This window comes from Narcine bancroftii, unplaced genomic scaffold (genome assembly GCF_036971445.1).
Source record: "Narcine bancroftii isolate sNarBan1 unplaced genomic scaffold, sNarBan1.hap1 Scaffold_309, whole genome shotgun sequence".
NCBI lineage: Eukaryota > Metazoa > Chordata > Chondrichthyes > Torpediniformes > Narcinidae > Narcine > Narcine bancroftii.
This window is the reverse complement of record NW_027212046.1, coordinates 213,246-239,681: the sequence shown is the minus strand read 5'-3', so window position 1 is coordinate 239,681 and position 26,436 is coordinate 213,246. Positions and strand designations below refer to the sequence as shown.

Sequence of the window (26,436 nt, the reverse complement as noted above, 5' to 3'; positions counted from 1 at the left end):
AAGGCGATACAGGAGCATCAAAAATCAGGACTGGCAGGCTGGGGAATGGCTTCACCCCGCAGGCTGCGAGATTGATAACTGGTGTCCTGTAACCAAGTAAATCATCCCACAGTATTGGTACACAGTAAGGCCCTAAGACCCAGAATTCAGGCAACTGGGAGCTTCAAGTTACTGGCAAAATAATCGTGGAAAATAAATAGGTAAAAAATTCGGAAGTTTAAAATTGGCATGCCTCACTGCTAGTTCACCAATCACGCACCTCGCAATCTCAACCAACCGGAACATTCACTTATCTGGCATCTACCAATCCCTATGGATGTTAGATACCAGGGGTCTGACTGTATATCTATTTTAAATAATTTTATATCAACAGTTTGGAACAGAAGATGTCAGGAACAGAAATATTGAGGCTACACTGCAAGATGCAAACCATGACAAAGGTGGTATTCTTTGGATCTTGCCGTCGCTCTGCTGCAGGTTCATCTTTGTCTCATCTGTCCACAGGACCTTTTTCCAGAATTCTGCTGGCTCTTTTAAATACATCTTGGCAAACTGTAACCTGGCCTTCCTGTTTCCATGGTGAACCAGTGGTCGGCATCTTGCAGGGTGGCCTCTGTATTTCTGTTCACAAAGTTTTCTATGGACAGTCGTCATTGATACGTCCACACCTGCCTCCTGACGAGTGTTTCTGATCTGTCGGACAGGCATTTGGGGATTTTTCTTCATGTTGATGTGAATTCTTCTGTCAGCAGTGGAGATGGCCCTTGGCCGACCAGTCCGTTTGCGATTCCTGAGCTCACCACTTGGCTCTTCCTTCTTAGTGATGTTCCAGACTGTTGATTTTGGTAATTCTACGGTTTTGGCCGTGTCTCTCACTGCTTTTTTCTTGTCCAGTCTCATTATGGCTTTATTGACTTTCATTGGGACAACTCTGGTCCTCGTGTTGAAAAATGGCAACTGCAGACTCCAAAGGTGATCAAAAGCTTCAAACCAAAGCCCAGCTCTCTTAAACCAGCTCCAACGAAGCAATTAAACATCCCCGAGTATCACAAACACCTGTCAAGCCAAACATCCCAACATTACGGAGCCTTTAAATGGGGGAACTCTATAAAAAATGCTGTAATTATACACAGTCGAAACAAAATGTCCACAAATACCCTGGAATAAAATCTGGAATGTGCACTTTAATCAGATGTGAATTGTTTGATGACAAAGTTAAACTGTGGAGCACAGGGGGCAAATAAAGGGAAAAACATCTCTTTGACCCAAACATTTTGGGGGGGGGGGTAGGGGAGTGTGTGTGCATGTGTGTTGCGGTCTGGAGAAACGTTTCGAGTGGTTGTAAGTGTACAGTGGGATGGTGATGAAGTTGAACTGTGAGATCCATGCCTGCTGTGCAAACGATCTGTCATTCAGCCCTACCCAACAATATTTGCCAAGCACAAATCCAGCACCAGTCAAACCTGGAGTGAGGCTCCCTCCACACCGTCCCATCACACATTCCCAGGGTCAGTCACAGAGTGAAGCTCCCTCCGCACCGTCCCATCACACATTCCCAGGGTCAGACACAGAGTGAAACTCCCTCCGCACCGTCCCATCACACATTCCCAGGGTCAGACACAGAGTGAAGCTCCCTCCGCACCGTCCCATCACATACTCCTGGGGTCAGACACAGAATGAAACTCCCTCCGCACCATCCTGTCTCACACTCCAGGCGTCAGATGCAGAGAGAAGCTGCACACTTTGACACACTGCAACACCGCACCCTGCCCTCAGTGACTCATTGTAACACCACACCTTGCTCTCTGTGTCTGTAACAACGCTCCCTGCCCCCTGTGTCTGTCACACCATTCCCTGCTCTTTGTGACTGTAACACCGCTCCCTATGCTCTGTGACTGTCACGTTGCACCCTGCCCTCTGTGTTGGTAATGCCACTCCCTGCCCTCTGTGTCTGTAACTCCGCACCCTGCACTCTGTGTCTGTAACCCATACACACACACCAACCCAGCCATGCGGATGCATCCTTTCCACTTCCGACTGCCCAGATCTGGGACCAGGTCCAGGGGAAACTGATCCGAGCTGCATCCGAGCTGGGCAAAGGGCGGGATCAAATTTCCCTGCAGCTTTCCTGAAATAACCAGAGGCTGCGATGGTCAGCATTCCGGGAGCTGGTTCCCAGTACAGGGTGCAGGGTGGGGGTGGGAGGTATGGGGAAGGCTCATGGAAACACAGGGTCATGAGAATGCAGGGATATGGGAAATGCAGGCTCATAGAAAACACAGGCTCACAAAAAGCATACACTTTCTCTGGGGGGGGGGGGGTTGCCCCATTCTCAGACAAATTGGGTTAATTCTGCATTGAACATGTATGGGTAGGAGAGGCAGAGTTTCCTCCCTCCCCAGCATCCCCTCCCTCCTCAGCATCCCCCTTTCTCCTTACCTCCCCCTCCTTCCTCTCCTTCCCCTTCCTCCTTACCTTCACCCTCCCTCCTCACCGGCCCTTCCATCCCTGCTCTCCTTCCCCCTCCCTCCTCTCCCCCTTCCTCTTCACCGTCATCCTCCCTCCTCACTGTCCCCTCCCTCCTCCTTCCCCCTCCCACCTCACCGTCACCCTCCCTCCTCACCACCTCCTCCCTGACCATCCCCTCCCTCCTCACCACCTCCTCCCTCACCGCCCCCTCCCTTCTCACCTTCCCCTTCACACCACCACCCCTTCCCTCCTCACCACCCCTTCCCTCCTCACCACCCCTTCCCTCCTCACCACCCCTTCCCTCCTCACCACCCCTTCCCTCCTCACCACCCCTTCCCTCCTCACCACCCCTTCCCTCCTCACCACCCCTTCCCTCACCTTCCCCCTCACCGCCCCTCCCTCCCTCCTCTCCTTTCCCCTCCCTCCTCTCCTTTCCCCTCCCTCCTCACCTTCCCCCTTTCTCCTCACCATCCCCCTCCCTCCTCACCGCCTCTGCCCTCCTCTGCCCCCTTGCCCCCTCCCTCCCTCCTCTATTTCCCCCTCCCTCCTCATCTTCCACATCCCTCCTCACCACCTCCTCCCTCCTCATCACCCCCTCCCTCCTCACCATCATACCCATACATAGGGAGAGAGAGGGGGTGGGGAAGGGAGTGACTATGAGGGAGTTGTTGGGACATACAGTGAGGGTGGGATATGTCAGTGACAATACGTTCACCCAGCAGGCATGAACCTCCCATGGGTCGGGCATCCCCCATGGTGACAGAAATGTGAGAACAACAATGGAACCTGGAGCAGGAGTTGGCCATCTGGCCCATCAAGCCTTCTATCCCATTCAATATTATCACGGCTGATCTGGCCATGGACTGAGCTCCACTTACTCATCTGTTCCCCATGGCTGTGTGGCCAGGCACAATCAAATTGCATCTACAAATTTGCTGATGACCCAACGGTTGTCGACAGAATCATAAACAGTGATGAGAAAGTGTACAGGAGGGAGAAAGATCTGCTCACCGAGTGGTGTCACAACCACCTTGCGCTCAGTGTCAGCAAAACCAAGGAGATGATTGTGGACTTCAGGAGGGTATCAGGGGAACACGACCCAGTTCTCATCGAGGGCTCAGTAGTGGAGAGGGTCAAGAACTTCAAATTCTTGGGGGTCAACATCTCCAAGGATCTCTCCTGGAGCCTCCACATTGATGCAATCACGAAGAAGGCTCGCCAGCTGCTAGACATTGTGAGGACATTCAGGATGTCATTGAAGATTCTCGTAAACTTCTACAGGTGGACCATGGAGAGCATTCTGGCTGGTTGCATTACTGAATGATATGGGTCAGGAGAAAACTCCAGAGGGTCGTTAACTCATCCTGCGACATCACAGGCACCAGACTTCACTCCATCAAGGACATCAACATGAGGCGGCATCTTCAAAAAGCAGCCTCTATCCTCAAAGACCCTACCACCCAGGCCACTCCCTCTTCACTCTGCTACCATTGGGAAGGAGGTTCAGGAACCTGAAGACGAGTCCCCAGCGGCACAAAGACAGCTTCTTCCTCCCACCCCGCCATCGGATTCCTGAATGGACAATGACCCCCAAACACGGCCTCACTTTCTCTTGTTTCTTGCACAAATTATTCATTTTTGAAATGTAATTTATAGCGATATTTTCACTGTGACGCTGCCGCAAAACAATGAATTTTGAGACATGTTCATGACAATAAACTTGAATTCGGGCGATAGTTGTGTGAAGCACCAGGATGTCACAAGATTGCCAGGCCAATTCTGCCCCTTCTATTTCTATTTATTTTGTGATGAGAAGAAATCATGTCAACCTGATGTTAGTTCAGTTGCACCCTATTTACATGATCAAGTTATAACACGGTCATCACCATCCACAACACACTTGAGCCCCCTGTGATGCCCACCAGTCCTGAAGAAAGGGTGTGGTGACATAGGAGGGGGTACAGAGGAGGTTCACAAGGACAATTTTTAACAGTGTGTAGGAACAGAGGGACCTCGGGGTCCAAATCCATCAATCTCCCAAGGTCACTGCACAGGTTGATGGAGTAGTTCAAAGGCCTATGAAGTGCTGGGCTTCACTCGTGGAGGGATTGAGTTCAGGAGCCGTGAAGTAATGTTCCAGCTCTGTAAGACTCTGGTGAGACCGCATGTGGAATATTGTATTTAGTCGCCTCATTACAGGAAGGATGTGGAAGCTGTGGAGAGGGGGACAGAGGAGATTTAGAGTGAGGACAGATGAGAGGAGAATTAATGAGAGGTTGACAGGATTCTGAGAGATTTAGACAGGGTGGACGGCCAGTGCCTGTTTCCCAGGGTGACAGTAGCAAACACCAGAGGACGTGTGTACAAGGTGAGTGAAGGGAAGTTTAGGGGAGACGTGTTTTACACAGAGTATGGTGGGGCCTGGAATGCGTTGCTGGGGGGAGCGGGGTAGAGGCTGGTACAATGAGGACTTTTAAAAGCCTCTTAGACACACAAATGTAAGAGAAATAGAAGGTTGTGGGTATGAGGGAGGAAAGGGGGAGATTGGTGAGTAGGTTTACATGGGTTGGGACAACATTATGGATTGAAGGGCTTGAACTGTGCTGGAATATCTGTGTTCCCTCTTTCAGAAGTGCAGGGGGCAGAGGGAATCTGTCAGATTGTCAGTAGCAGAGTTGTAGTTTGACCTGGGCATCGGGACAGGGCCTGTCCCTTTGCTGTATGGCTCTGTTACCTGGTGCAAGGCTCCCTCTGCTCTCACTGCGGCCCTGTTCCTGTACCATCGAACATGACAGCACAGAAACAGGACCTTTTGGCCCTTTAGTCTGTGCTAAACTTTTATTCTGTCTACTCCCATTGACCTGCACCCAGTCCATATCCCTCCAAACCCCTATCATCCATGGACCTGGCCAAATTCTTCTTAAATGTTAAAATTGAGCCCACATTCACTGCCTCAGCTCATTCCACACTCTCACCCCTCTCTGTATGAAGTTCCCCCTAAACTTATTCCCTTTCACCCTTAACCCATGTCTTCTGGTTTGTATCTCACCCACCCTCAGTGGGAAAAGCCAACCTACATTTACTCTGTCTCTCCCCCTCATCATTTTAAATACCTCAATCAAATCTCCCCTCATTCTTCTACGCTCAGGAGAATAAAGTTCGAACCTGTTTAACCTTTCCCTGTAACTCAGTTCTTGAAGTCCAGGCAACATCCTAGTAAATCTTCTCTGCACTCTTTCTATCTTATTGAGATCTTTCCTGTAGTTCGGTGACCAAAACTGTACACAATGCTCCAAATTTGGCTTCACCAATGTCTTATTCAACTTTACCACAACGTCCCAACTCCCGGACTCTATACTCTGATTTATGGAAGTCAATGTGCCAAAAGCTCTTGTTACGACCTTGTCCACCTGTGACACCACTTTCAGGGAATTCTGTATCTGTATTCCCAGATCCCTCTGTTCTACCATACTCCTCAGTGCCCGACCGTTTACCGTGTACGTTCCTTCTTGGTTTGTCCTTCCAAAATGCAACCCCTCACACTTGTCTGCATTAAATTCCATCAGCCATTTTTGAGCCCATTTTTCCAGCTGGTCCAGACCCCTCCAGTTCTGACACAATTGGCCCCCCCAAGTGAACTCACCAGTTACCCTGATCTCTCTACATTTGCCGCGGAGATGTCAGCCGTCCTCCTGGAGTGTGACCTTCTTTACTCACACGAAGGACACGACAGAGGGGCCCGTCTTCTCGTACGAGTGTAAACATCACAACAGTTGTGCTCACATTCCTGTATGAGTGTAAATCACAATACATTATTACATGCCCCCTTGTCACTGAACACCTCCTTATTCAAGTGTGAATGTCACCACAGACACCTTACAGTAGTGTAAAGGCCGTCGTGTTAACCGACACCTTGCACGAGTGTAAAGGCTGTCGTGTTAACACGGACATCTTGCAGTAGTGTAAAGGCAGTCGTGTTAATACGGACACCTTTCACTAGTGTAAAGGCAGTTGTGTAAGGTCACTACAGTTGTGCCAGTATGCCCAACTGTCTGCAGTGGTGCAACACCCACCCCAGAAGTTATGCAAGGCTCAGTACCGTGTCTCTTCCTTACTACAGCTGTGAGCTGTGCATTTGTGGCCTTGCTCACACCCCTCCATCCTTCTGCACTACTTTCTCCTCGCGCTTCAACCCCGGGAATGACAGCGAATTGCCCGACGGGGCGGCTCACCCACCTGCGTGTTCATCCGCCCATAGCCGCGTGACGTCACGACTCTGGCTTTCCCCACCCGATTGGGTGGCATGCTGCCACAGCCCCGCCTGCCTCTCCGCAGCTGATGGCAACCCGCGGCTAAGCAACGTCACGCCGGCTTCGGCTTTCCTATTGGGCACAATGAAAGTGACGTAGGGTGGCAACCCGACCTCGTCGATGCGAGCCGGGGCGGGGCGTGCCCCTCGAGCCGGTCGCCCATTGGCCCGCGCGCCCGGCGCCTGGCAACCGCTCTCGCGCTTCCCGCGGCTGACGTCAGCTGGCAACCCAGTTTGCGACGTCACGGCGTGGGGGGGGCGAGGGGAGGGCGGCTTCCTATTGGCTGAGCCGCTGTTGCCAGCCTGTGATCGACCAAATCAACAGGGCCCCGGTGAAGGAAGAGGCGATTGACTGAGAAGGAAAGGCAGAGGCGAAGCGACGAGGAGCAGGTCCGGCGCCCGAGGCCATGGTGAGTTTCCCCAGCCAACTTTACCTCAGCGATGGTGCCGCTGACAACTCGCCTTGATCCTTCGCAGCCTTTTCTTTCCCCTCCCCACCTCCTCCTTAACGCCCGGGAAGGCCGGCACCGAGCATGCCGGGTGTTGTAGTCCCACTCCGCCGAGCCGTCCCCCCGCGCGCACTTCGCTGCGAAAGCCTGGTGGACTACATCTCCGTCGAGCGCGGAGGCCGCCGGGAATTGGAGTCCCAATTCCTCCGATCTGACGCCGGCGCAGCCGGCCCGACGTGACGCCATGTGGACTACAACTCCCGGCCGAGCCAGGCTGCGCATGCGCGCTCCCGCCTGGTAAACAAACAAAAGCCCGCCTGGTGGTGGGGGCCGGTCTGCGCACTCCCATTGCTCGGCGCGCCTGTCTGTCAGCCGGGAGGCCGCTCACCATTGGACAGCGGTGGTGGGGAGGGGCGGGCCCTGCTCCATTCACCATTTTGTAGCTTGGGTTTCCTGAGTGAGTGACCATAAGGGGCCGGGAGTGAAGGAGCAGGGAGAGGGGGCTGAGTGACAGGCCCCCCACGACCCGCAGCTCGGTGAGTACCCGCGGGGCGAGGGGCTGCCAGTCGGACTCGGACAGTGCCAGGGGGCTGCAGAGCCACAGGGACATCTTGGCACCAGTGCAGGGGGCAAAACCTGCACCAATGTAGATGGTGATCCCTGTGCCAGTGCAGGGGCTATCCTCTGCGCCAGTGTTGGGGGTGATCCCTGTGCCAGTGCAGGACCATTCCTCTGCACCAGTCCAGGGGGATTCCACTGCATCAGTCCAGGGGGCAATCCCCCTGTGCCACTGCAGGGACATCCTGTACAACAGTGCAGGTGGTAATCCCTGAGCCAATGCGGAGGACATCCTATGTGCCAGTGCAGCGGGCCAATCCCCATGCACCAGCGCACGGGTAAATCCCTTGCCCCAGTTTAGCAGGTATCCTGTACACTAGTGCATGTACACCAGTACATCAGGCATCCCCTGAGCCAGTGCAAAGGGGCATTACCAGTGCAGTGGGACTTGCACATGAATTGCAAAACGTAGGTTGGCTGGTGCAGCTGGCTATCAGGAAGGCAAATGGAATGTTGGCCTTCATAGCCAGAGGGATTGAATTTAGGAGGAGTGAGGTTCTGCTGCAACTGTACAAGGTCCTGGTTAGGCCTCATCTGGAGAACTACATACAATTCTGGTCTCTTTACTTGAGGAAGGAGACGGTGCAGAGGGGATTCACTAGGTTGATTCCAGGGATGAGGGGGTTGGCCTATGAGGAGAGATCGAGTCATCTGGGACTATACTCACTGGGATTTAGAAGAATGAAAAGGGATTTTATAGAAACATATAAAATCATGAAAGAAATTGATAAGATTGAGATGGATAAATTGTTCCCTTGGGTGGGGGAGACCAGAACTAGGGGGCATAGCCTCAAGATCCAGGGAAGTAGATATAGGACGGAGATGAGGAGGAACTGCTTTTCCCAGAGGGTGGAGAATCTGTGGAATTAGCTGCCCCTTGAAGAAGTGGAGGTGACCTCAGGTTGGGTCGATTTTTAAAAACATTTTTGGGGAATTACGGGATATGGGGAAAAGGTGGGAAGGTGGAGATGAGCTGATCATCAGATCAGCCACGATCACATTTAATGGCAGAGTAGTCTTGACAGGCCGAATGGTTACTCCTGCTCCTGTTTCTTATGTTCCCAAATATGCAGAACTCCTTGTACAAATACTCAACACACCTTGCACCAAATGTGCAAACTGCCCCTTGCACATACAAGGGGTAATCCTTGCACTTCTGCCACGGCAACCTTGTGCCACAAGATTGTGCTCTTCCACCAGCACAGGAGACATGCCCTAGGGGCATCCTCTCACCAATACAGGGCAGTCATGCAAGGCCGCACAAGGGCTGGGGGCATCGACATGATGGGCATGAACTGCCTGCCTGGTGACAAGGGCACAGGGGGAGTATCAACCCAAGCAAGGATGTTAGGTCAGTACTGCACTGTGGGCAGAAGGGCCTGTAAGGCCTGAAGATATCTGTTCTGTCTGTAAACTTCTCCAAATGTCTTTTAATTAAAAATAAATCAATTTAGACACACAGCACGGTTACAGGCCCTTCCAGCCCACAAGCCCACGCCACCCAATTAACACACATCTGCAGTACATTTTGAACGGTGGGAAAGCCCAGTGGAAACCTCTTGCAGATGCAAGGAGAAAGAACAAACTTCTTACAGGCAGTGCGGGATTCGACCCAGGGTCGCTGGTGTTGTGACGGCGGCCCACTACGCTCCTCAGCTCTGTAACTGCCCCCCGCCACCCACCTACCACCCTCTGTGCAGGAAAAGTTGACCTTCCCGTCTCTTTTCAAATCCTTCCCCTCTCACCCCGAATATCTGCCTTGCAGTTTACCCCTCCCTGCCCCTGGGGGCGGGGGGGGTGGGGAGTGGATAAACTCTGTGACCAACCACCTTATCCGTCCCTCTCCTAATTTTATAACCCTCGGAAAAAAAAACAACTTTTGTTTTGGCAGTTTCCCTGTGAAGCAGTGAAGTTTAGTTGGTTTCTTCTATACTTTTCTGCATTAAAAAATATTTGATGATTTTAGTCCTTCCCCCTCCCCACCTCCCCTAAATGGCCCCGGGGGGCTGTTACAAATGGCTGCTCAAGATGGTGAGATGAACAATATAGACAAAGACCGATCCCCTGGTACATTTTGGGAGGAAACCGGAACCCCTGGGGAAAACCCTTGCAGACACAGGGAGATCATGCAAACTCCTCACAGACAGTGTGGGATTCAAATCCTGGTCCCAATCGCTGGTGCTGTAATAGCGTTGCACTAAACGCCACACCACTGTGCAGCCCTCAGAGTGTATGGTGCTTTCTGGTCATGCGATGTACAGGTGCCCCAACCTCTTACTGGCTGCAGCCACACACTGACTACAACAGTCTAAATTAAATTAGCACAATTTTCTCCTCTCACCTCACATTTATGCTCTCTTGTTTTGTGTAACACTGGGATACAGTACTACTGGGGACAGGTGTGGGGGGGTGCATGGAATGGGAAAGACCCATTCCCCCTGTGGTGATGACTCCTTTACCATGGGGGAAAAAGGTGGTGAATATTCACATTATCTGTGCCCCTAATGATTTTATAAGCCTTGACAAGGTGAAATAAACAATAGTCTGAAAGTTTCCACCTGCAGAAGCACTGAAATTTACCTGTGGTATCATCCACAATGGAACAAATTCAATTAGCCCAATGTATGCACTCCAGGTTTAGATTCCCCAACCCTGGGGGGAGGAGACTGTGACCGTCCACCTTTTCCACACCCCTCATGGGTTTATAAACCTCTATCAGGTTCCTCCCTCAGCCTCTGACGCTCCAAGGAGAAAAGTCCCAGCCTCTCCTGATAACTCGAGCCCCTCCCCCCCCCCACCCACTGCAGTTCCAGGAATCTTTTCTGACCCCTTTCTAGCTCATTGATGACCTTCCTACAGCCACCTTGTACAGACGTCTTGTACAGTCTTAACGGGACGCCCCAGCCCCAGTGCTCTGACCGATGAAGGCAAATATGGCCAAACGCCTTCTACATATGTCCCCACTCTAAGGGAATGATGTACCTGTATCCCGGGGTCTCTCTGTCTACAACACCCTTCACTGCCCCGTCTACTTGTCCCCACTCTCAGGAAATGATGTATCTGTACCCTAGGGTCTCCGTTCCAAAAACACTCTTCACCGCCTCCCAGACAGTCTGTCTCCTCCAACACTAGACAGTCTCCTCCCCCACACCAGACAGTCTCCTCCCCCACACCAGACAGTCTCCTCCCCCACACCGGAGTCAGTCTCCCCCACACCAGACAGTTTCTCCTCCCCCCCCCCACCAGATGGTCTCTCTCCCCACACCAGACAGTCTCCCCCCCCCTCCCAGATCAGACGGTCTGTCTTCCTCCTCCCCCCACCAGACAGTCTCCCCCCCACAGTCCAGACATTCTGTCTCCCCCACACACCAGACGATCTGTCTCCCCCAATACTAGACACAGACAAGTCCCAAAGACAAAGGAGCAGAATTAGGCCACTCAGCCCATCGTTTGCTCTTTTATTTGAATAATGGCTGACGTACTGTTCCTCTCAAGCCCATTCCCTGGCCTTCTCCCCCTAACCTTTGACCCCTCCACCCCTTGCTCATCAAGAACCCATCAACCATTTCAAATGTAGCCAATGGCAGCTTCCACTGCCATCTGCCAATGAATTCCAAAGATTCACAGCTCCTCCCCCTTTACCCCACCCCATCTCCATTCCAAAGAGACATAAAAAACAATGGTGGAGAAACTCAGCAGAAGAGTGCACTTTCTTTTCTTTGGCTTGGCTTCGCGGACGAAGATTTATGGAGGGGGTAAAAAGTCCACGTCAGCTGCAGGCTCGTTTGTGGCTGACCAGTCCGATGCGGGACAGGCAGACACGATTGCAGCGGTTGCAAGGGAAAATTGGTTGGTTGGGGTTGGGTGTTGGGTTTTTCCTCCTTTGCCTTTTGTCAGTGAGGTGGGCTCTGCGGTCTTCTTCAAAGGAGGCTGCTGCCCGCCAAACTGTGAGGCGCCAAGATGCACGGTTTGAGGCGTTATCAGCCCACTGGCGGTGGTCAATGTGGCAGGCACCAAGAGATTTCTTTAGGCAGTCCTTGTACCTTTTCTTTGGTGCACCTCTGTCACGGTGGCCAGTGGAGAGCTCGCCATATAACACGATCTTGGGAAGGCGATGGTCCTCCATTCTGGAGACGTGACCCATCCAGCGCAGCTGGATCTTCAGCAGCGTGGACTCGATGCTGTCGACCTCTGCCATCTCGAGTACCTCGACGTTAGGGGTGTGAGCGCTCCAATGGATGTTGAGGATGGAGCGGAGACAACGCTGGTGGAAGCGTTCTAGGAGCCGTAGGTGGTGCCGGTAGAGGACCCATGATTCGGAGCCGAACAGGAGTGTGGGTATGACAACGGCTCTGTATACGCTTATCTTTGTGAGGTTTTTCAGTTGGTTGTTTTTCCAGACTCTTTTGTGTAGTCTTCCAAAGGCGCTATTTGCCTTGGCGAGTCTGTTGTCTATCTCATTGTCGATCCTTGCATCTGATGAAATGGTGCAGCCGAGATAGGTAAACTGGTTGACCGTTTTGAGTTTTGTGTGCCCGATGGAGATGTGGGGGGGCTGGTAGTCATGGTGGGGAGCTGGCTGATGGAGGACCTCAGTTTTCTTCAGGCTGACTTCCAGGCCAAACATTTTGGCAGTTTCCGCAAAGCAGGACGTCAAGCGCTGAAGAGCTGGCTCTGAATGGGCAACTAAAGCGGCATCATCTGCAAAGAGTAGTTCACGGACAAGTTTCTCTTGTGTCTTGGTGTGAGCTTGCAGGCGCCTCAGATTGAAGAGACTGCCATCCGTGCGGTACCGGATGTAAACAGCGTCTTCATTGTTGGGGTCTTTCATGGCTTGGTTCAGCATCATGCTGAAGAAGATTGAAAAGAGGGTTGGTGCGAGAACACAGCCTTGCTTCACGCCATTGTTAATGCAAAGATAAATATACATGACCTTGATGAAGGGCTCACCCCAAAACGTTGGTTCTGGATCTTTATCTTTGCGATATAAAAGGACCTGCTTAGTTTCTCCAGCGTTGTGTTTTTACTTCAGCCATGGTATCTGCTGACTTTCATGTGTTATTTATTTTATTCTGACACTTTACCCGCTGGTCCGAGACTCTTCCACCACTGGAAACATCTTCTCCATGTCAGCCTTTTGAAAAGAATACTACAGCACAGAAAACAGGCCCTTCCAGTCTTTGCCAAACTTTTATTCTGTCTAGTCCCACTGATCTGTACCCAGTCTGTAACCCTCCATACATGTCCCTGTCCAAACTTTTCTTAAAATCAAGCCTGCATTCACCACTACAGCTGTCAACTCATTCTACATTCCCATCATTCCCTGTGTGAAGAAGTTCCCCCTAAACTTTTCTTCTTTCACCCCTAACCCATGTCCTCTGGTTTGTATCTCACCGACCCTCAGTGGAAAAAGCCGATCTACATTCACTCTGTCAATCCCCCTCATCATTTTAAATACCTCGATCAAATCTCCCCTCATCCTAGCCAGCTGCATCACAGTGTGGTACGGTTGCTGCAGAGAAATGGATCAGAGGTCAATCCATAGGACCATAAGAGCGGCAAAGAGGATCACTGGGGTCTCCCTCCCCCACCCCCCCATCGACATGACCTACCGGGATCGGTGTCTGAACAGGTGCAAAATCATTGAGGACCCCTTCCTCCCTGCACATGGCATCTTCCAGCTGCTCCCGTCGGGGAAGAGATCCAGGAGGATCAGAGCCAGCACCATCAGGCTGGGAAATTGCTGCTTCCCACGGGCAGCGAGAACGCTGAACGACCAAAGGAACCGCTTGCACTGACCCTCCCAAAACTCTCATATTCGTATATCTATTTGTATCAATGAACTACTTGTTCTGTGTGTGTATTTGTTGGTCTGTAAGTGTGTTATGTCTGGATGTGTGTCTGTACGTTTTGTATTGAGGACCGGAGAACACTGTTTTGTCAGGTTACACCTGTACAATTAGATGACAATCAACTTGATTTGAGCTTGTTCTCAGTATACGGGGATAGTGGATGTGGTGGGAGAGAGGCCTGATCCCTGTGAAGCACTGCCCTCAGTCTCTTGTGCTCCAGGGAGAAAGGTCCCAGCCTCTCCTTGTCAGTCCAGCTCCTGCTGACCCTAACACTTCATCTGCAGGTGCTTATTAAAAAAAGTAATTATGGACAGAGTGGAGAAAGGGAGTGGATGGTTTAAATAAGATCACCAGACGCTGGGGTTGAGGGCAACACTTCAACATGCTGGAAAGGGCCAACGTTACATGGCAGATGGATAGCGGCGGTTGGGGAATGAGGACTTGCCCTGCAGTCACATAGTCCATTTCTGACATTCCCCGCCCTCCCTCCACCAGCTGGCTCTTAAGCCTTGGATTAGTGACAGTCTAACCACCTTTCATTTCCATCTCTCCCCCCCCATCTCTCTCTCCCACCATCTCTCTCCCCCTGACCCCTCCCTCTCTGACCCTCTCCTCTCGTCCTTCTCTCTCTCCCCTCACCCTCACCCCATCCCCAGGCAAAGATCTCCAGGTGAAGATGAGCCATGAAATCAGCCAGGAAGAGTGTCTCCAGCGGTGGATCAAGCAGCAGATCTCCCCCGGCCGGACGCCAACGGTGGGGCAAGAGGCGGCAGGGAGAGGAGGGAGGGGAGGGTGCAGCGGGAAGCGCCCCCTGCCCCCGGCGAGGTCACAGCAAAGCTGAGCCGCGGACCAGGGAGGCGTGCGCCAGGACCAGCCGCAGCCGGGACGCAGAGGTGCCCTCCAGCCGCAAGACCGCCACTTTCAAGTCCCGGGCACCCCGCAAGAAGACACTGGAGGAGCCAGCGGCAGGCGAGGAGGGGCTAGGGTGCCCATTGACGGATCCCCTACCCGACCCTGACAGCTCATCCGGCACCGAGACGGCCAGCGAGCGTTCGGCGGGCGAGGAGGAGGAGGAGGAGGGGGGTGAGGTGGGCAGGCCTGCCCCTCCTCCTCCCCCGGCACCCCTCTCTGCTCCACCGCCAGACCCCCAGGCCCACCCCCAGGCCCTTACCCACCACCCCTCATCCACGGCCCCCTGCTCCCATGCCTCTGAAGAGATCCCTTGCCGTCCCCGCTGCCAGCCTCCCCCTGCACCTGAGTCCCAGACCTGGCCCCCCCTCCCCTCACCTTCCTGCTGCACCCGCCCCCAGCCACGCCAGCCCCACTCAGAGGGCGAGGAGGGCGAGCCGGCTCTCGCCAGCCCCCCTGAACAGCCCCCTCGCCCCTCATCTCCGGCCTCCCGTGGCCCCCTGCTCACCGGCCCCCAGCACAAGTACAAGAAGGGCGACGTGGTGTGTACGCCGAGCGGCATCCGCAAAAAGTTCAATGGCAAGCAGTGGCGGCGTCTGTGCTCACGTGAGGGCTGCATGAAGGAGTCACAGCGGCGAGGGTACTGCTCCCGCCATCTCTCCATGCGCGCCAAGGAGATGGAGTGTGCCTCAGACAGTCGGGCTGGCAGCTCTGCCCGGGAAGGCAGCTCCGAGTTCGACTGGGATGATACGTCACGGGAAAGTGAAGCCAGCAGTGTGCGCACTGACCCCCACCCCCGCCTCCTGGCTGCCTCCGATCTCTCCAGCTTCAATTCGGATGAGTGTGAGGCGGCCAACATGCTGGTGTCGTTGGGCAGCTCGCGTTCGGGCACACCCGGCTTCTCACCGGTGTCCAACCAGTCGCCTTTCTCGCCTGCCCCCTCGCCCTCTCCCTCGCCCCTGTTTGGCTTCCGGCCCGCCAGCTTCAGCCCCATCACCGCCTCGCCTGTCCTGCAGAGGGTTTCCTGCCCCTCCGCCCCCTCCTCCTCCTCCTCCTCCTCCTCCTCAGCTGCACCACCCCGCCACAGGCACTCCAGCACACCCAAGGTGGGGGCGCTGGCCCCCGATGTGTCCCACCACCACCCCCCCCAGCTCAGGGAGAGGCACCTCTCCGGCGCGCAGGCGGCGCTGACCTTCACTGTCCCCCTGAGCCCTGGCAAGGGGAAGGCCAAAGCCGACGGCCATAGGGGAGAGGGCGGGGAAGCGACAGAGTCCTCCCTCTGCCCACCCCGCTCCCTCCAGCCCATGCCGGACCCCAGCGGAGGAGCCCGACGGCCGGCAGCCCAGCGGGACTCTCCGGTCATCGTCCGCAACCCTGATGTCCCCCTGCCTGCCCGCTTTGCCGAAAGGGCCAAGGCAGTGGCCAGGGACCGGCAACCAATGTGCCGGCACCTCAACCCCGGGCCTGGCCAAGGAGCCACTGCGGGCGCCCGTGCCCATCAGCGCCATGGCCCGCGGCCGCTCAATTGGGAACCCCTCCCTTGTCACCTCCCGCCAAGAGCCCCCCTTCCAACCCCTGGCCTTCCACCCCACGCCCGCCTCACTGCTCCCCCTCATCGTGCCCTCGCAGGACGGAGAGCTCGGCCATCCCGTGCCCAAGAAGGAGATCATCATGGCTCGTCCCGGCACAGGTAGGCTGCTGGTTGAACTCATTCAAGAGCAGGTGCCGTCCTGACATGGAGATTGTCACTCTCCCCGACTGCAGGAGGAGCGGGTGACAGAGACCAGAGAGTGTCTATGAGGAAGGTGGAGTGTTCTCGGAGATTCGAGGAGCATCTCTGGGAGAAGGTGGGGGGGGAGTCTCCAGAGCATCGGTGGGGGGGGAGTCCCCAGAGCATCTGTGAGGGAAGGTGGGAGGGTCAGAGCATCAGAAAGCATCTGTGGGGGAAGGTGGAGGGGGATCGGAGCATCAGAATGCATTTGAGGGGAAGGTGGGTGTCTCAGAATTATGTCGAGTCTGTGGGGGAAAGTAGGGGTCTTGGAGATTCAGGTATTATCTGGGGGAAGGTGGAAGGTCTTGGAGAATCGGGAAGTGTCTGTGGGGAAAGGTGGGGTGTCTCGGAGATTCGGGGAGTGACTCTGGGGGAAGATGGAGGGTCTCAGAATTGTGTCATCTGTGAGGGAAAGTGGAGGCCTCGTAAATTCGGGAATTGTCTGGGAGAAGGTGGAGGGTCTTGGAGAATCAGGGAGCGTCTGTAGGGGGAAGGTGGAGAGTCAGGTAGAGACTGGGGGAAGCTGGAGGGTCGGATAGAGTCTGTGGTGAAAGGGGGAGGGTCTTGGAGAATCTGGTATCTGGGGGAAGGTGGAGGGTCAGGTAGAATCTGTGGGAGAAGAGGGAGGGTCTTAGAGAATTAGGCAGCTCCTTTGGTGGGGGGGAGGGGAGGTGGGTGTCAGGGAGATGGGCGGGCTCAGGTGGAGTTCGAGGAGAGAGAGGGATGAGCATGAACGTTTCAGGCCAGGACGGTTTTGGAGCCTCAGGAATGCACTCCTGCCTTGAAACATTGCCCGTCTATTTCTCTCCACGGACACCAAGCCCCCTCTACCCCCATCTCCTCCCTTCCTCCCACAGGCAACACCTGTCTCTGCACCCTGCCACATGTTTCTGACTACTGTATGAGGTGCAGGTTGGTCTGATTGAAATGCTTGCCAGACTAACTCTCCCCTGATACACCTGGCAATGAGTTTGCAGGTGTGGAGGTCATTATGGGACCTAGTTCACCAATCAGTGAAGGGGGCAGTTTATTTTACACAGAGAGCTGTGGGTGCCAGGAATGCTTTGCCGGGGTTGATGGTGGAGGCTGGAACATTAGGGACATTTAAAAAACTCTTAGACAGCCACATGGATGGAAGGAAATAGAGATAGAAGGGTTTTGTGGGTGTTTTTTTGGTTGATATTTCTTTCTTTGGCTTGGCTTCGCGGACGAAGATTTATGGAGGGGGTAAAAAGTCCACGTCAGCTGCAGGCTCGTTTGTGGCTGACCAGTCCGATGCGGGACAGGCAGACACGATTGCAGCGGTTGCAAGGGAAAATTGGTTGGTTGGGGTTGGGTGTTGGGTTTTTCCTCCTTTGCCTTTTGTCAGTGAGGTGGGCTCTGCGGTCTTCTTCAAAGGAGGCTGCTGCCCGCCAAACTGTGAGGCGCCAAGATGCACGGTTTGAGGCGTTATCAGCCCACTGGCGGTGGTCAATGTGGCAGGCACCAAGAGATTTCTTTAGGCAGTCCTTGTACCTTTTCTTTGGTGCACCTCTGTCACGGTGGCCAGTGGAGAGCTCGCCATATAATACGATCTTGGGAAGGCGATGGTCCTCCATTCTGGAGACGTGACCCATCCAGCGCAGCTGGATCTTCAGCAGCGTGGACTCGATGCTGTCGACCTCTGCCATCTCGAGTACCTCGACGTTAGGGGTGTGAGCGCTCCAATGGATGTTGAGGATGGAGCGGAGACAACGCTGGTGGAAGCGTTCTAGGAGCCGTAGGTGGTGCCGGTAGAGGACCCATGATTCGGAGCCGAACAGGAGTGTGGGTATGACAACGGCTCTGTATACGCTTATCTTTGTGAGGTTTTTCAGTTGGTTGTTTTTCCAGACTCTTTTGTGTAGTCTTCCAAAGGCGCTATTTGCCTTGGCGAGTCTGTTGTCTATCTCATTGTCGATCCTTGCATCTGATGAAATGGTGCAGCCGAGATAGGTAAACTGGTTGACCGTTTTGAGTTTTGTGTGCCCGATGGAGATGTGGGGGGGCTGGTAGTCATGGTGGGGAGCTGGCTGATGGAGGACCTCAGTTTTCTTCAGGCTGACTTCCAGGCCAAACATTTTGGCAGTTTCCGCAAAGCAGGATGTCAAGCGCTGAAGAGCTGGCTCTGAATGGGCAACTAAAGCGGCATCATCTGCAAAGAGTAGTTCACGGACAAGTTTCTCTTGTGTCTTGGTGTGAGCTTGCAGGCGCCTCAGATTGAAGAGACTGCCATCCGTGCGGTACCGGATGTATATCGGTTGATATATATGGGCTGAAATATACATCATGAGCTGAAGGGTCTACACTTTGCTGTGCTCTAGAATCGGGGTGTCTGACCACAGTTGCGTTGTGCCATACTCTCCTTGAGTATGATTGTAGTTTTGGTCTCATATGAGAAAGAATGTCCTGGCGAGAGAGTGAGAGAGTGCAGCTCAAGTTCAAGTTTATCATTATCTGACTGTATATGTACAACCTGGCCAAACTGCTTCTCCGGACCACACTATGCACATTCATGCAGACGCTCACACTGACACATGCAGAGAGGCACACACATATGCATACACACACTCACACATGCACAAAGTTTGGCACAAACGAGAAGGGCCATATGGGCCTGTTCTGTGCTGTAGTGTTCTATGGATCTAACTGGTCGTCCTGGCTGCTGCCTGCCTCCTTCCCCCACCTCTCTGCAGAGAACCGCTCCGAGCCAGGCCCGTGTTCACAGAGACAGTGATCCCAACAGATCTGTGTGTGGTGTTTATTTCAGGGTGTGTTTGGCGGTGCACATGTGTACGCGCGTGTATTTTTGAGGATGTGTGTGAGTGTTCTTGTGTGTGTTTGAGTGTGCACACCCACGAGTGTGTCTATCCCATTCAATTACTTACAATCATATCTGACACAGGGAGCTGCTTCTGACCTTGCGATGCCTCTGTACACTAACGGCAGGACTGACTTATCACATTCCTCGACTCTGACTGGGGGATGAGTCTCTCTCTCTCTCTCTCTCTCTCTCTCTCTCTCCCTCTCTCTCTCTCTCCATCTCTACCCTGTTTCTCGGTATCGCTCATCTTTGTATGTCACTCTCCACCTTCCAAGAATATCAGTCTCGTTTGTTTGTCTCCATCTTTCTGTCCCTCGCCAACCCTCCTCCATCTCTCACTCTCTTCATGTGACACTGCCTTCCATCTCTCTGCGTCCCCTCCCCTTCCACCTTCCTTCACAGTTTCTCCCACTCTTACCCTCCTTCCAATTCTCTCTCTGCATCACCCTCTCCTCCCATCTCTCCCTCCGTCTATCGCTGTCTAAACGACTCTCTCTCTATCTGATTTTATAGCTCTCCCTTCTCCGTTTCTCCTTCCATCACTGCCCTTCTCTCTGCCTCACAATATAATTCGCACTTGGTCACCTTCCGTCTCTTGCCATCCCCTCCGTCTCATGCCATCCCCTCCGTCTATTTTCCCTCCCACTTTCTTCCTCAATCCCTCTCTCCATACCTCACTGCATCCATATACCCTCTTCACCTTTCATCCGTTCAACACCTTTCTCCCCCCAGTCTCTCTCTCTCCCCCTGTCTCTCTCTCTCCCCATCTCTCTCTCTCTCTCTCCTCCAGTCTCTCGCTCTCTCTCACCCCCCAGTCTCTCTCCATCTCACCCCCCAGACTCTCTCTCACACAACCCCCTTTCTCTCTCTCTCTCTCTCAACTCCCAGTCTCCCTCTCTCTCACCCCCCAGTCTCTCTGTCTCCCCGTCTTGCTGTCTCCCCACAGTCTCTCCCTCTCACCCCTCTCTCACCCCACAGGCTCTCCCTCCCGCTCACTCCCAGTCTCTCTGTCTCCCCGTCTCTCTGTCTCCCTGTCTCTCTCGCTCCCCAGTTTCCCTCTCTCCCCTCAGTCTCCCACTCTCTCCCCCCAGTCTCCCTCTCTCCCCACAGACTCCCTCTCTCCCAACAGTCTCCCTCTCTCCCCCAGTCTCCCTCTCTCCCCCAGTCTCCCTCTCTCCCCCAGTCTCCCTCTCTCCCCCAGTCTCCCTCACTCCCCCAGTCTCCCTCTCTCCCCCCAGTCTCCCTCTCTCCCCCCAGTCTCCCTCTCTCCCCCCAGTCTCCCTCTCTCCCCGTCTCCCTCTCTCCCCCAGTCTGCCTCTCTCCCCCAGTCTGCCTCTCTCCCCCCAGTCTGCCTCTCTCCCCCCAGTCTGCCTCTCTCCCCCCAGTCTGCCTCTCTCCCCCCAGTCTGCCTCTCTCCCCCCAGTCTGCCTCGCTCCCCCCAGTCTGCCTCTCTCTCCCCAGTCTGCCTCTCTCCCCCCAGTCTGCCTCTCTCCCCCCAGTCTGCCTCTCTCCCCCCAGCCTGCCTCTCTCCCCCCAGCCTGCCTCTCTCCCCCCAGTCTCCTTCTCTCCCCCCAGTCTCCCTCTCTCACCCCAATCTCCCTCTCTCCCCCAGTCTACCTCTCACCTCCAGTCTCCCTCTCTCCCCCCAGTCTGCCTCTCTCCCCCCAGTCTGCCTCTCTCCCCCCAGTCTGCCTCACTCCCCCCAGTCTGCCTCTCTCCCCCCAGTCTGCCTCTCTCCCCCCAGTCTCGCTCTCTCCCCCCAGTCTGCCTCTCTCCCCCCAGTCTGCCTCTCTCCCCCCAGTCTGCCTCTCACCCCCCAGTCTCCCTCTCACCCCCCAATCTCCCTCTGTCCCCCAGTCTCCCTCTCCCCCCAGTCTCCCTCTCCCCCCAGTCTACCTCTCCCCCAGTCTCCCTCTCCCCCCAGTCTCCCTCTCCCCCCAGTCTCCCTCTCGCCCCAGTCTCCCTCTCCCCCCAGTCTCCCTCTCCCCCCAGTCTCCCTCTCCCCCCAGTCTCCCTCTCCCCCCAGTCTCCCTCTCCCCCCACTCCCTCTCCCCCCGGTCTCCCTCTCCCCCCGGTCTCCCTCTCCCCCCGGTCTCCCTCTCCCCCCGGTCTCCCTCTCCCCCCGGTCTCCCTCTCCCCCCGGTCACCCTCTCCCCCCGGTCTCCCTCTCCTCCCGGTCTACCTCTCTGCCCCAGTCTCCACCTCTCCCCCAGTCTCCCTCTCCCCCAGTCTCCCTCTCCCCCAGTCTCCCTCTCTCCCCTCCAGTTACTCTCTCTCCCCCTGTATCTCTCTCTCCCCCCTTTCACTCTCTCTCCCCCATCTCTCCCTCCTCCAGTCGCTCTCTCTCACCCCCCAGTCTCTCTCTCCACCCAAACCCCCACACTCTCTCTCTCTCTCTCTCTCACAACCCCCAGTCTCTCTCCATCTCACACCCCAGTCTCTCTGTCTCCCCGTCTCACTGTCTCCCCTCAGTCTCTCCCTCTCACCCCTGTCGCTCTCTCTCTCACCCCACAGGCTCACCCTCTCTCTCAACCCAGTCTCTCTGTCTCCCAGTCTCTCTCGCTCCCCAGTCTCTCACTCTCTCCACCAGTCTCCATCTCTCCCCCGTCTCCCTCTCTCCCTCCAGTCCCCTCTCTTCCCCCAGTCTCCCTCTCTCCCACAGTCTCCCTCTCTCCCCCAGTCTCCCTCTTTCCCCCCAGTCTCCCTCTTTCCCCCCAGTCTCCCTCTTTCCCCCCAGTCTCCCTCTTTCCCCCCAGTCTCCCTCTTTCCCCCCAGTCTCCCTCTTTCCCCCCAGTCTCCCTCTTTTCCGCCAGTCTCCCTTTTTCCCCCCAGTCTCCCACTCTCCCCCCAGTCTCCCACTCTCCCCCCAGTCTCCCTCTCTCCCCCAGTCTCCCTCTCTCCCCCCAGTCTCCCTCTCTCCCCCCAGTCTACCTCTCTCCCCCCAGTCTACCTCTCTCCCCCCCAGTCTCCCTCTCTCCCCCCCAGTCTCCCTCTCTCCCCCCAGTCTCCCTCTCTCCCCCAGTCTCCCTCTCTCCCCCCAGTCTCCCTCTCTCCCCCCAGTCTCCCTCTCTCCCCCCAGTCTCCCTCTCTCCCCCCAGTCTCCCTCTCTACCCCCCAGTCTACCTCTCTCCCCCCAGTCTTCCTCTCTCCCCCAGTCTCCCTCTCTCCCCCAGTCTCCCTCTCTCCCCCCAGTCTCCCTCTCTCCCCCCAGTCTCCCTCTCTCCCCCCAGTCTCCCTCTCTCCCCCCAGTCTCCCTCTCTCCCCCAGTCTCCCTCTCTCCCCCCAATCTCCCTCTCTCCCCCAATCTCCCTCTCTCCCCCAATCTCCCTCTCTCCCCCAGTCTCCCTCTCCCCCACAGTCTCCCTTTCCCTCCAGTCTCCCTTTCCCTCCAGTCTCCCTCTCCCCCCAGTCTCCCTCTCCCCCCAGTCCCTCTCCCTCCAGTCTCCATCTCCCCCAAGTCTCCCACTCCCCCCAGTATCCCTCTCCCCCCAGTCTCCCTCTCCCCCCAGTCTCCCTCTCCCCCCAGTCTCCCACTCCCCCCAGTCTCCGTCTCCCCCCAGTCTCCATCTCCCCCCTGTCTCCCTCTCCTCCCGGTCTCCCTCTCCCCCCGGTCTCCCTCTCCCCCCGGTCTCCCTCTCCCCCCAGCCTCACTCACTCCCCCCAGTCTCCCTCACTCCCCCCAGTGTCCCTCTTTCCCCCAGTTTCCCTCACTCCCCCCAGTCTCCCTCACTCCCCCCAGTCTCCCTCTCTCCCCCCAGTCTGCCTCTCTCCCCGTCTCTCTCTCCCCATCTCTCTCTCTCCCCCAGTCTCTCTCTCGCCCCCAGTCTCTCTCTCCCTCAGTCTCTCTCTCCCCCAGTCTCTCTCTCCCCCCAGTCTCTCTCTCCCCCAGTCTCTCTCTCTACCCCCAGTCTCTCTCTCCCCCCAGTCTCTTTCTCCCCCCAGTCTCTTTCTCCCCCCAGCAATTCTCTCCCCCAGTCTCTCTCTCCCCCCAGTCTCTCTCTCCCCCCAGTCTCTCTCTCTCCCAGTCTCTCTCGCCCCCAGTCTCTATCTCCCCCAGTCTCTCTCTCCCGCCAGTCTCCCTCTCTCACCCCCAGTCCCTCTCTCTGCCAGTCTCTCTCTCTCCCAGTCTCACTCTCCCAGTCTCTCTCTCTCTCCTAGTCTCTTTCTCTCCCAGTCTCTCTATATCCCAGTCTCTCTATCTCCCAGTCTCTCTCTCTCCTAGTCTCTCTCTCCCCCCCCAGTCTCTCTCTCCCCCCAGTCTCTCTCTCCTCAAGTCTTTCTCTTTCTTCCCCCAGTCTCCCTCTCTCCCCCCAGTCTCCCACTCTCCCCCCAGTCTACCTCTCTCCCCCCAGTCTCCCTCTCTCCCCCCCAGTCTCCCTCTCTCCCCCCCAGTCTCCCTCTCTCCCCCAGTCTCCCTCTCTCCCCCCAGTCTCCCTCTCTCCCCCCAGTCTCCCTCTCTCCCCCCAGTCTCCCTCTCTACCCCCCAGTCTCCCTCTCTCCCCCCAGTCTCCCTCTCTCCCCCAGTCTCCCTCTCTCCCCAATCTCTCTCTCCCCAGTCTCTCTCTCCCCAGTCTCTCTCTCCCAGTCTCTCTCTACCAGTCTCTCTATCTCCCAGTCTCTCTCTCTCACAGTCTCTCTCTCACAGTCTCTCTCTCCCAGTCTCTCTCTCACCGTCGCTCTCTCCCCCACTCTCTCTCTCCCAGTCTCCCTCTCCCCCTAGTCTCCCTCTCCCCTCAGTCTCCCTCTCTCTCCCCAATCTCCCTCTCTCTCCCCAATCTCCCTCTCTCTCCCCAGTCTCCCTCTCTCCACCCAGTCTCCCTCTCTCCCCCCAGTCTCCCTCCCTCTCCCCAGTCTGCCTCTCTCCCCCAGTCTCCCTCTCTTCCCCCAGTCTCCCTCTCTCCCCCCAGTCTCCCTCTCTCCCCCCAGTCTCCCTCTCTCCCCCCAATCTCCCTCTCTCCCCCAATCTCCCTCTCACCCCCAATCTCTCCCTCTCCCCCCCAGTCTCCCTTTCCCTCCAGTCTCCCTCTCCCCCCAGTCTCCCTCTCCCCCCAGTCCCTCTCCCCCCAGTCTCCCTCTCCCCCAAGTCTCCCACTCCCCCCAGTCTCCCTCTCCCCCCAGTCTCCCTCTCCCCCCAGTCTCCCTCTCCCCCCAGTCTCCCACTCCCCCAGTCTCCGTCTCCCCCCAGTCTCCCTCTCCCCCCTGTCTCCCTCTCCCCCCGGTCTCCCTCTCCCCCCGGTCTCCCTCTCCCCCCGGTCTCCCTCTCCCCCCGGTCTCCCTCTCCCCCCGGTCTCCCTCTCCCCCCGGTCTCCCTCTCTCACCCCAGTCTCCCTCTCTCCCCCGAGACTCCCTCTCTCCCCCCCAGCCTCACTCACTCCACCCAGTCTCCCTCACTCCCCCCAGTCTCCCTCTCTCCCCCGATCTCCCTCTCTCCCCCAAGTCTCCTTCTCTCCCCCCAGTCTCCCTCTCTCCCCCGTCTCCCTCTCTCCCCCAGTCTCCCTCTCTCCCCCCAGTCTCCCTCTCTCCCCCCAGTCTCTCTCTCTCCCCCCAGTCTCCATCTCTCCCCCCAGTCTCCGTCTCTCCCCCAGTCTGCCTCACTCCCCCCAGTCTCCCTCACTCCCCCCAGTCTCCCTCACTCCCCCCAGTCTCCCTCACTCCCCCCAGTCTCCCTCATTCCGCCCAGTCTCCCTCTCTCCCCCCAGTCTCCCTCTCTCCCCCCAGTCTCCCTTTCTCCCCCCAGTCTCCCTTTCTCCCCCCAGTCTCCCTTTCTCCCCCCAGTCTCCCTTTCTCCCCCCAGTCTCCCTTTCTCCCCCCAGTCTCCCTTTCTCCCCCCGTCTCCCTCTCTCCCCCCAGTCTCCCTCTCACCCCCCAGTCTCCCTCTCTCCCCCCAGTCTCCCTCTCTCCCCCCAGTCTCCCTCTCTCCCCCCCAGTCCCCCTCTCTCGCCCCAGTCTCCCTCTCACCCCCCCGTCTCCCTCTCTCCCCCCGTCTCCCTCTCTCCCCAGTCTCGCTCTCTCCCCAGTCTCGCTCTATCCCCAGTCTCTCTCTCCCCAGTCTCCACCTCTCCCCCAGTTTCCCTCTCTCCCCTCCAGTTACTCTCTCTCCCCCTGTATCTCTCTCTCTCTCCCCCCCTTTCTCTCTCTCTCCCCCATCTCTCCCTCCTCCAGTCGCTCTCTCTCACCCCCCAGTCTCTCACGATCTCAACCCCCAGACTCTCTCTCTCCACCCAAACCCCACACTCTCTCTCTCCCTCTCTCTCTCAACCCGCCGTCTCCCTCCATCTCACCCCCCAGTCTCTCTGTCTCCCCGTCTCACTGTCTCCCCTCAGTCTCTCCCTCTCACCCCTATCGCTCTCTCTCTCACCCCACAGGCTCACCCTCTCTTTCACCCCCAGTCTCTCTCTCTCCCAGTCTCTCACTCTCTCCCCCAGTCTCCATCTCTCCCCCGTCTCCCTCTCTCCCTCCAGTCCCCTCTCTTCCCCCAGTCTCCCTCTCTCCCACAGTCTCCCTCTCTCCCCCAGTCTCCCTCTTTCCCCCCAGTCTCCCTCTTTCCCCCCAGTCTCCCTCTTTCCCCCCAGTCTCCCTCTCTCCCACAGTCTCCCTCTCCCCCCAGTCCCTCTCCCCCAAGTCTCCCACTCCCCCCAGTCTCCCTCTCCCCCCAGTCTCCCTCTCCCCCCAGTCTCCCTCTCCCCCCAGTCTCCCTCTCCCCCCAGTCTCCCACTCCCCCCAGTCTCCCACTCCCCCCAGTCTCCCACTCCCCCCAGTCTCCGTCTCCCCCCAGTCTCCGTCTCCCCCTCCCCCCGGTCTCCCTCTCCCCCCGGTCTCCCTCTCCCCCCGGTCTCCCTCTCCCCCCAGCCTCACTCACTCCCCCCAGTCTCCCTCACTCCCCCCAGTGTCCCTCTTTCCCCCAGTTTCCCTCACTCCCCCCAGAATCCCTCACTCCCCCCAGTCTCCCTCTCTCCCCCCAGTCTGCCTCTCTCCCCGTCTCTCTCTCCCCATCTCTCTCTCTCCCCAGTCTCTCTCTCCCCCTAGTCTCTCTCTTCCCCCAGTCTCTCTCTCCCCCCAGTCTCTCTCTCCCCCCAGTCTCTCTCTCCCCCCAGTCCCTCTCTCCTCAAGTCTCTCTCTTTCTCCCCCCAGTCTCTCCCCCTGTCTCCTTCTCTCCCCCAGTCTCCTTCTCTCCCCCCAGTCTCCTCCTCTCCCCGTCTCCCTCTCTACCCCCAGTC

General features: G+C 56.4%; 1 protein-coding gene across 1 annotated transcript in view; it reads left to right on the top strand.

Moving 5' to 3' along the window:
• The first annotated feature begins 7,035 nt into the window (after positions 1-7,035).
• Positions 7,036-26,436, top strand: part of LOC138750948 (protein capicua homolog) — a 232,400-nt gene continuing 212,999 nt past the window's right edge. The window contains 3 exon segments of the mRNA XM_069913053.1: positions 7,036-7,188; positions 14,354-16,009; positions 16,011-16,296. Coding sequence (XP_069769154.1) covers positions 14,381-16,009; positions 16,011-16,296 — 1,915 coding nt within the window. The 5' untranslated portion in view covers positions 7,036-7,188; positions 14,354-14,380.